This window comes from Podarcis erhardii, assembly GCF_964252035.2.
Source record: "Podarcis erhardii genome assembly, chromosome: 4".
NCBI lineage: Eukaryota > Metazoa > Chordata > Lepidosauria > Squamata > Lacertidae > Podarcis > Podarcis erhardii.
Window position 1 is genome coordinate 2,282,775 of NC_138508.1, and position 10,757 is coordinate 2,293,531.

At 49.0% G+C, this 10,757-nt stretch overlaps 2 protein-coding genes across 2 annotated transcripts; one reads left to right on the plus strand and one right to left on the minus strand.

Moving 5' to 3' along the window:
* Positions 1-2,230: 2,230 nt before the first annotated feature.
* LOC309341163 (olfactory receptor 52P1-like) lies at positions 2,231-3,196 on the minus strand (the record flags this gene model as incomplete). Its single annotated transcript, XM_081860685.1, has 1 exon — positions 2,231-3,196. The coding sequence occupies one exon, from the start codon at positions 3,194-3,196 to the stop codon at positions 2,231-2,233; it is 966 nt and encodes a 321-aa protein (XP_081716811.1).
* A 6,267-nt stretch (positions 3,197-9,463) lies between these two features.
* LOC309341185 (olfactory receptor 51G2-like) lies at positions 9,464-10,405 on the plus strand (the record flags this gene model as incomplete). The annotated part of the gene is made up of 1 exon (XM_081860707.1): positions 9,464-10,405. The coding sequence occupies one exon, from the start codon at positions 9,464-9,466 to the stop codon at positions 10,403-10,405; it is 942 nt and encodes a 313-aa protein (XP_081716833.1).
* Between the last annotated feature and the right edge of the window lie 352 nt (positions 10,406-10,757).

Consider the following 10,757-nt stretch of genomic DNA (forward strand, 5'->3'; position numbering starts at 1 on the left):
TGACATATAACGCCACTCCTCCTCCTTTCTTGTCTGGTCTGTTTCTCTGAAATAGATTGTATCCCTCCATTATTACATTCCAGTCGTGGGACTTATCCCACCAGGTTTCAGTGAAGTTGTTTCAGTGACTAGCTCCTATCTACTTCAAACGATTGGCTGCCTGCCAACCTGCTTTCCTGCACCGCTTGTCTGGATAGCCTGGAACTTGCTCAACCTTTCATGGTTCAGCTAAAAGGCTGCAGAAAGGAAACAAGCAGATTAACAGGAAAGGAGAGAGAGTCTCACCCTTTCTATACAATTTGGGGTTGAGAATATAGCTACTATGGGTGCATTCTATTAAATCTAGTAAGTAATATATCTTATTTCTGTTAAGCCAATGGAGAGTCAGCATTTATTCCTCACACTCTCCTCAGGAGGATGCTGACAATTCTGAGCCTCTGACTGTCAGGAAACAGCAGAAACTCCTAAAAAATGGACAGATTCACCTTTTTGCATGAATCCTCCTTTATGTGGGGTATTGCCTGTGTGACAATTTGGTGTAGCCATCTGCTCCATAATGGAGAAACAATGAAGAGCAAGAAAAATGGACTGGCCCCCTTTCCCACCCAGCTTCATACTCTGGGCCCCAGAAGCTCCCAATTATCCTTTGCCTGGATTTTGTGCAACTGAAGCTTAGAGAGCCTTTAAGCCACATATTGCCCAGTAAAGGACACTGTAATCATGTTTGTACCACCTCTCCATTATTAGTGTTCTTCATTTATCAATGTATATATTACTCACATGCTACAATGGTTTCTAAGGGGTATACATGTATAAAATCCATACATAATTAAAATTCACAAATAAACAAGTCCATTAAAAAGCACAACAATTAACACAGTAAAAGTAACAACTGAAAGAATAAGATCCAGACGTCCAAGTTCGGGGGTGAGGTGGGGGGATGCTTGTCTGAACAGGTGTGTCTTCAAGAGCCGGTGGAATGCTGATAGAAGAAGAAGAAGAAGAAGAAGAAGAAGAAGAAGAAGAAGAAGAAGAAGAGGAAGAGGAGGAGGAGGAGGAGGAGGAGTTTGGATTTGATATCCCACTTTATCACTACCCTAAGGAGTCTCAAAGCGGCTCACAATCTCCTTTCCCCTCCTCCCCCACAACAAACAATCTGTGAGGTGAGTGGGGCTGAGACACTTCAGAGAAGCCCAAGGTCACCCAGGAGCTGCATGTGGAGGAGCGGGGAAGCGAACCTAGTTCACCAGATTACGAGTCCACCACTCTTAACCATGCTGGCTCTCAGATACAGACGGAGGCCTCTGGTTCTTCAGCCGGGAGGGCATTCCACAGCACTCATGCCACTGTCTGGCATTCAGCAGGCCAGGCAGTCAATGCCAGCTGGTTCAGAGGAACAGGCACACAAATTCTCAGCTGTGAAAGCTCTTCCTTCAACTGGAGATCTCACTTATTGCAGTGAAGCCATTACAGGGTTTGGATGACACACACACCTTGCACTGAGAGAACACATGATGGGCTTGTGGGACCATTCAGGCTAATTTCTTCCTCCTCCTCACCATTTTGTGTTTGTCATCCCTCAGAAGGGGTCTGACATATCCTGATATATGCGCGCATGGGTTTGCCAGTGTGGGGTGTTTTTACTGGAGCCAGAATCCACCACTGTGTAAAGGACCTACACACTCAGACACCTGCATGCACAAAAAGCCCCCTTCTGACACATTTACTGGTTTAATTTATATTCCACACTTCCTCCCTAAGGAGCCCAGGGCAGCAAACAGTAAAGACATATTGAAAACAATTCCAATGCAGATGCAGACTGGGACTGAGCTAAGAGGACAAGGAGACCACTTTTGGGTCAGGCCAGGGCCCCTCTAGTCCGGCATCCTGCTCTCACAGGGGATGACCAGATGACCATTATGGGAAACCCACAAGCAGGACCTGGGCACAAGAGCAGCCCTCTCGCCTCCTCAGGTTTCCAGGCAACAGGGATTCAGAAGCATCACTGCCTCTAACCAAGGCAGCGCATAGCAATCATGGCTAGCAGCCATCAATAATCCTCTCTTCCTTGCATTCTGAGCTGCAGAAGAACTTATTTGGGGCACAGCACCTGATTCGAGGTACAGGAAAGGTAGATGACATCGTCCCAATCCAACCACCTACAAATGGAGTTTGCCAGGGCCCTTTGAGCCAGGTAGGGTTGGCGTTTAGGGGGGGAAGGGATTCAGTCTCAACTCAGCCTGAGTTTCACCATGGCCCTGCCTGGGAGGAAAACCCTGGTGACCCGTTCACGGATCTCCTTGGTCCTCACCCCATACACAATGGGGTTCAGCATGGGAGGGAAGAGGAGGTAGAGGTTGGCCAGCAGGATGTGGATATGGGGGGCCACGGAGTGGCCAAAGCGGTGGGTGAAGAAGGAGAAGAGGGCAGGGCTGTAGGAGATCAAGATGACGCAGAGGTGGGAGCCACAGGTGCCAAAAGCCTTGTGCCTCGCCTCACGGGAAGAGAGACGGAGCACCGCAAGGACGATGAAGAAGTAGGAGAGCCCAATGCAGAGAAGGTCTCCTCCGATGACGATCAGAGCCACACTCAGCCCATAGGTGCGGTTGATGCTGGTGTCCCCACAGGCCAGTTTGACCACTGCCATGTGCTCACAGTACGTGTGGCGAATGATGTTGGTCCGGCAGTAGGACAGCCTCCGGATCAGGAAAGGGCAAGGTGCCATCAGCAGCGTTCCCCTGACTATGCCGGCCACAGCCATCTTGGCCACCAGTGAGCTGGAGAAGAAAGAGCTGTACCTGAGCGGGAAGCAGATGGCCACATAGCGGTCCAGTGCCATCCCCAGCAGCACCGCTGACTCCATCATGCACAAGGCATGGATGAAGAACATCTGGGCCAGGCAGGCAACGGCTTGGATCTCCCCGCCCTGGAACCAGAAGATGCAGAGCATCTTGGGCAGGGCGGAGGTGGAGGCTGCCAGGTCAATAGCTGCCAGCATGCAGAGGAAGTAGCACATGGGTCTGTGGAGAGCTGGCTCTGTGGCCACCACCAGGAGGATGGTGCAGTTCCCGGCAATGATCACCACGTAGATGCAGGACACTGGCACAGAGAGCCACATGTGGTAGGCTTCCAGCCCTGGGATGCCTTGCAGGAAGAACGTGGGAGGCCAGGAGTGGGTCACGTTGGCCATGGCCATGAGGAACCAGCTTCATCAGAGGCAGATGATTCACCACGGCTGCTTAGCTTACTCACAGGCCTCCTGAAACCCAGAGGAGAAAAACAGACACACACAAAGGTGACATGAGAAGATCGTAGAATTGCAGAGTTGGAAGAGATCCCCCAGTCTTCTAGCCCAACCCCCTGCAATACAGGAATCCCAGTTAAATAACCCCAGCAGATGGCCGTTCAATATCTGTTTAAAAACCTCCAGCCTCTGAGGTCATAAAATAGCAGAAGCGTAGAGTTGAACGAGAGCCATCTGTTTCAATCTCTATCAAAGCAGGAATCCTGGCTGAAGAATTCCTGACAGGTGGCCTTCCGATCTCCCTTCTGAGGGATTCTGTTCCACTGTCACACAGCTCTTACCCTCAGAAAGTTCTTCCTAACGTTTAGTCAGAACCTCCTTTCCTGCAATTCGAATCTGTTGTTTCAGGTCCTCCCCTTTGGAGCAGAAGGAGACAAGCTTGCTCCATCTTCTGATATTTGAAGGTGACTATCCTATCAGTTCTCAGTCTCCCCTTCTCCATACCCAACTTCCTCAACTGTCCCTCAGAAGGTTTGATTTCCAGGCGCTTGATCATCAGATATGGATGGGGGGGGGGGAATCACACTCCCTGCACTAGCATCCTCTGTGACTCTGAGAGCTTTTGCTTCAGCTGTCCTGGCGCTAGGCATGGAACTCCAGCAATGAGAGAAGAAATACATACTGGGGGAACATGTGGACTGTGCAAGGTCCAGCCCCACATATGGAGGGACAAATCTGTCCATTTTGGATTGGCTGAGGTTCTCATTTTTTTCCAGTCTTCACTTCAGTTCTTCACATTTGCACGTAAAAAACATAAGAAGATCAGGCCAATGGGGTTCATCATCCTGGTCTCACAGTGACCAACCAGATGCCCATTATGAGAAATCCGCCAGCAGGATCCAAGCACTAGAGCCCCCTCCCTTCCTACGGTTTCAACAACTGAGATTCTGAATCATTGCTGCTTCCAACTTTGTTTGCATTTTTTAAAAAATAATATTAAATAATTCTTTATGAATATTCATCAGGATTTTTTGTAGGATTATGACAACAATTGTAATGTACCAAGAACTATGGTATGAACAGAATTTTAAGGAAAAATTGAAAACATTATATGACGCAGGTGGGGAAAGATTAACAATTGAATCCATGGAGGGGTGGAGAGGAGTCCAAGGATTCAGGGAATCCTACATTTCTATTATTATGGTTTATGAATGAGCGTAAATGTTAAATGTAAAACTGAATAAAAAAAATAAAAGAGAAAGAATATTCAGCAGGATTTTGGTGCATGTTTCTCCTAACATTTATACAAAATGTTGTCCAATATGCACATTTTTGGAAATCCCTTTTTCTTATTACAATGCATTTCTGTATATTATTTTCAATCATATGTGTGTTGTTGCTGTTGTTATTTCGGTTTATTGCCCACTCGTCATAGGGAAGCTTAAGTTAATTTTTAAAGTCAGTATTAAAAACAGTTTAAACAATCACTATATATTCCTTGGCCACAGAGCTGGGATGCAAAACTCAGAGAATTTCAAAGGACAGCTCTATTTCAGCTCAGTTCAAATTAAGGAAGTTCATCTCTAGACAGAAGGTGAACTGAATTCCTTCCCCTCCCTTGTCCCACAGGGATCAGGAAGAAAAGCAGTTACACAAGGCACAACCTTATGAATGAACAGAGACAGATATCCTTCATGGAGGAGAAGATAATCTATGGTTCTTAGCCAGGATGGCTCTACTCTGCAAATCCACAGCTGGAGGCAGCAATGTTTCTGAAAACCAGCTGCTGCAAATCACAGTAGGGGAGAGGTCTCTGGTGCTCAAATGCTGCTGCTTGCGGGTTTCCCATAATGGGCCACTGTGAGAACAGGATACTGGACCAGATGAGCCATGATCCAGCAGACACTTCTTATGTTGTGGTGGCTGCGCTGGTGGCCACCAAAGGAAGCTTGAAGTGCTGACTCGCTTTGTATTAGAAAAACTCACCAGGCAGGCAGCGGAGAGGCAGAGTCCTTGTGGGGTCCTGGTGATACCGATTCTACAAGGGGGCACCTGTGAAGTGCAGGCAACAGACTTTATAGGCTTCCTTTGCCAACCTCCCAGCAAAGATCCCCAGAAGCTGAGGCCCTGGTGCTTAAGGGTAGCTGGGCAACGTTGGTGGGAGCGCCTGGGCTTCCTCCTCTCACCTGCTAAATAGCCTCTCAGGTGTTTCAGGTTTGCCTTCCTGAGAGATTTGGCTGGCTGGCTGGCTGGATGTGTGGGGCTCCTGAGGCCACCATGAAGGGAGCAGATGGAGAGGCTTCTCAGGCAGGAGGTTCTGCAGGTATAATGCTGAAGAGCAGCGCCAACATCTCTGCAGCATTGCTGACCTCATGGAGCAAAGAGCACAGCACCACTCCTTCCAGTAAAAACAGCCTGTCCCCAAGAGACTGTTGGAAAACAAGAAGGTCTTCATCTGCTGGCAGAATGACAACAAGGAGAGAGCCTGATCTAACTTCTCTAGGCATGCAGTTCCAAAATCGCCTGGTCTTTCAGATAGCTTGGACCTAGATAATTTTTAATTTTCTAGTACATGATGTTTACTGTTCAAAATAAAAGATTGCTGTCCAAATGATACAGACTGTCATTGAGTTCAGACTGGTGGGTCTTCACTTTTGAGACATAATCACCTCAGTTACTAAAGATGAAAGGAATGCATAAGAAGACGATAAAAGAATATGATTCCAGCCCCTTTAACTAACCAGAAAGGACTTGAATGCACCATAAAGTGAGAGGGGTGATGTCAGGGGCTCAGGAGCAGAAGCACAGGGAAGGGAGGAAAGGGAGAGCGAAGGGGAAGAATCGGAGGGCAGCGTAGGAGAAGATGACAGTGGCCCGAGAGATTCCATGAGCCTCTCCAGCGAATCGGAAGATTCACAGAAGGGGGCGCCGGTGGCCAGGGCAAGGGGGGTCCCAAGGGGGACACTCCAGAAGCAAGGGGCCAGCGGGGACTCCCAGAGCAGCAGTTGGAGATCAGGACCAGCTTCCCCACCAGAGCGTAGTGGGGGGGAAGAGTCCCAGATATCGGGGCCAGCGTCTCCCCCAGCAGGGAGAGAAGATGAGTCAGGGCTGACCACGCCTCCATCGGAGAGTCAGGCAACGGAGGGGAGGTCAGGTCCAGCTAGCATCCCGGAAGAGGGAAGCAGTGACAGAAGCAGTGTAACGGTCAGGAGGAAGGTCACTGGGTTGGCGCGAGAGCCAAGTTCAAATGTACAGGCGCGCGTGACAGCAGAGAACGAGGATTGGGAACCAGGTCCTAAAGCCCGCCGGAGGCAGGGGGAGGAGTCAGGCGACTCAGCGTCAGAAGAGTCCAGAAAGGGGAATGCCTCAGCGGGCAGGAGGACCCAGCGGAGGAGAGAGCAGAGGAAGAGGTGGAGCAGGGCTAGGATCTTAAACTGGTGTCAAGGGGGAGGAGATTCAGACGGAACTTCGACGGTCTAGGGTTTAAGACGTAGAGCTGCGCGCTGCGGCTTTGAAATGGAAACTGAACTTTAATAAAGACTTTTGTACATAACGACGACCTGGCGTTGGTCCTCTGTGAGCTGGGACCTTGGGGCAGCTCTGACAGGTGCAATTTGGGTTTATTCTCAGATCCTTGCTTGTTCCTTTTATGGGTACAACAAGGTCATACTTTATTATTCTTAAATTGGTTTTATTGATTCCACACACACCCATTTCACATTGTATATCACCTTGAAATAAAAATAAAACAAACCAACATTTGAGGTCAGCTGCAAGCCTGATGACTCCCTTCCTGGGTATTAAAAGAGGCCACTGTGAGGCCAGGAGTCACATCTGAAGGCAGCCCTGTTTAGGGAAGCTTTTAATGTTTAATAGGTTATTGTATTTTAGTGTTTTGTTGGAAGCCGCCCAGAGTGGCTGGGGGGACCCAGCCAGATGGGCGCGGTATAAATAATAAATTATTATTATTATAATTCATAGGAGGGAAAGGGGGTGTGGGCAGCCCTCCAATAACAAGGTTCACTCTACCTCAAATGCCCCATTCACACACCCCGTTAATGCCTCCTTTCCCCCTCCCTAGCCAAAGCACACCTGTAGATATGGGTAGACCACTTGCCACACCACTAGCAACCAATCAAAACCCGTAATCTTGACAGTTACTGAAATCCCAGCCTATTGGAGAAGAGAATGCCTAGAGAGTTATGAAACAGCGCCCCCTACCAAGGGCTACACCGGCACTGCAGCTGTCAAACCAGCCTCGGCTCTAGCTTTAGAACAGGCATAGGCAACTTCGGCCCTCCAGATGTTTTGGGACTACAACTCCCATGATCCCTAGCTAGCAGGACCAGTGGTCAAGGATGATGGAAATTGTAGTCCCAAAACATCTGGAGGGGCGAGGTTGCCTATGCCTGCTTTAGAAGGTTCCTCTGTCGCGAAAACTTTTAGAAATTCATATAAAATGTTTCCTGTGATGGTTTTACACCTTTACTCAGAAGGTAAATAGCTATCATGGGAGGAGCTTGGGACATGAGATGGGCAGCTATAATCCCTGAAGCTGAGACCACATGTACTCAGCTGGCAACACTGCCTGGGTGATAATAGCTGGCATCCTGACAAACCCAGCCTCAGTGGATTGGGGTCTCAGTCGAGACAAAAGGGTGTGCTTAACTTGGCTGGGAAAACCTTTGATTCACTTAAAGGGTGGGAGGTGGAGCAAGCCTGGTGCTCAGGTTTCTGCCAGAAGACCCCTCCCAATTTGTGACATAGTTATAACAAATGTATGATGTTTTACTAAAGTTGTTATGGGTAACTTCTGGAAACTTATAAAAAGGAGAGCCATCCTTTTTTCGGGGCTTCTCACAACTTCTTATATGTGGTAGTTTGAAGTCTTGTTGCAACAATAAAGACCAGGCCTACGGGCTGCTGTTTGGCTCCTATATTTTTGCTGGAGTCTTTACTGGCAATCCAAGTGAGTCTGGGAAATTCTCCACTACACTCTCTAGATGTTTTGGACTACATCTCCCATCGTCCCCAGCCAGAAAAGCCTTGCTCGATGGGGTTGATGGAGGTTGTAGTCATAGAGGCCAGTGAAGGTGGGGTAAGGTGTGTGGTGCAGTGGATGAGTTCACTGTTAAACCTCTGTTGCAAAAATGCCTCTTTGGGTCTCTCCTGCCTTGATAATGGTCCCTTTTTTGGAGCTCCAGATCACTATGATGCGCCAAAGTGGTCTTGGGTGGTACAGATGATCTTGATCCATTTCACCCTTGGTTCTAACCCATTTTTGGTCTTAAAACAGCCTTGGGCACCTTGGTGGCTGACCTATCTCAGGTGCTGGACAGGGGAGCTACACCCCTGTTGGGAATGGGTGGAGAGCTTGTCTTCCAGATGAGTGAGGGAGACCACAAAAGGCCCTTAGCCCAGCTCCCATTCTTTGTAGGAATCAACCACTGCTGGGTGAATCCAGCAATAAGGGGAAGTTTCCTTGTAAGCGTGGAAGAGTCAGAATAATTCCTCCTGCTCCTCGAATTGAGTGTTACTCCCTGGCTACTTCCAGAGTCAAGAGACTAAAGGAGGCACCTGCTCAAAGAAGGTACTCATGAGAACATTTAATTAACGGCACAGGTAGCAAATCAGCTGCACTGTTCTAGGCACTGTGGATTTCCCCATCATTGTTATTGTCTGGGGGCTCCTAAGCTGCACTATCATCCTCATCATTCCCACATCAAGAAGTTCCTCTATAAACGCTCATAGCCTGTCCTCTTTCTTGCAACCAAATATTGCATGCAAACTCTCTTCCCCCAAAACAAAATGAAAAGGGGGAAGAACAGCATTCTTCCAGGGCAGCTTAGACAACAAAGCCTTCTCTCAGCTACTTGGAAAGGAGCAGCGGTGAAGAACTCAAGGCTCAGAAGCCTTACCCTTGGAGCTCAGAGAGCCACAAGGAGGCTCTTCCACAGCATCGTAGTAGCATCCAAGAGAAGACCCTTCCTGCCCCAGCAAAGATTCCCTCCAGGCCACTCTACTAGCCCCTGAAACACTCAAGGAGGGAGACTCGGATCAAGGAGATCAGGATTTCTCCATCCGCTTCACTGCAAGCTATCCTTTTATTCTTGAAGAAGAGTCAGGAATTCTTCCATCCTCAAAGATGACAACTGTCCTCCAATGCTCCATTTCCGTGTGAGAGATCCTGGAAGTGAAAGATAGTAGCCGAGGTTCATCATGGTGCAGGATACTTTTGCCAACCTGAGCAGTGCAGTGCTTGCCCTGAGGGGCTTCCCTGGGTTGGAGGAGGTTCATGGCTGGATTGGGATCCCCATCTTCTCTGCCTACCTGGCAGCCGTCCTAGGAAACAGCACCATCCTCTATGTCATACGGACGGAGCCCAGTCTGCACCAGCCCATGTACTACTTCCTGGCCATGCTGGCCACCACTGACTTGGGTCTCTGCCTCGCCACGGCACCCACAGTGCTGGGCATCCTCTGGTTCCAGGTTGAAAAGGTCAGCAAGGAAGCCTGTGTAGCTCAGCTCTTCATCATCCACTCCTGCTCCTTCATGGAGTCAGCTGTGCTCTTTGCCATGGCCCTGGACCGATTCCTGGCCATCTGTTCTCCTCTGAGGTATGCGGCGCTGCTGAACTCCAGTAGAGTGGTCAGAATTGGAGTGGTCCTCCTGCTAAGGAGCACCTTGTTAATACTGCCCCCTGTCTCTCTCCTCTTGACGTTCCCCTACTGTCCACATGCTATCCTTTCCCATTCCTACTGTCTGCACCAGGATATGATTCGCGTGGCATGCACAAACACAACCTTCAACAGCCTCTATGCTCTCACCTTAATCCTCCTCACAATGGGTTCTGACCTGCTCTTCATCCTCATCTCCTACGGCCTCATCCTGAGAACAGTCCTGGGCATGGCCTCTGATAACCAGGGCCACCACAAGGCCCTGGGCACCTGGGTCTCCCACATCTGTGCCGTTCTGGTCTTCTATGTCCCGGTGCTTGGGCTCTCCATCGTACACCGGTTTGGACAGCATGCACCTGCACTCCTCCATGTCATCATGGGCAATGTTTACATCCTCCTGCCACCCTTGATGAACCCCATCATCTACAGCATCAAAACAAAGCAGATCTACAGCAGGATCCTCAGAATGGTCAGGAACTCCTGAAGGATTTGTCAGTTCATGGATTATTGCTTCATTTTATTTTCCTGTGTTTGTATCCTCCTTTTCCCCCATCATGGAACCCAATGTGGCATTCATGGTGTTCCCATCCTGCCACTGACATGCTTTGCTCCAGCAAGGCGGTGGCCTCATGGTCCTTCAGGCAAAATCCTGGGACCATTCATCCAGGGGAATCCCAAGAGAGAGCCAGTCACTCAACTCACTGTGACCAATATCAATTCATCAATATTGTGCCAGGCACTGTAGAAAAACAGCGTTTCCCCTCTCTGACGCAGAGTTGTACCAGTTAGGATGCTATTTTTGTTGGGTTGTTTCCCTCTACTGTATGTCTAATGTT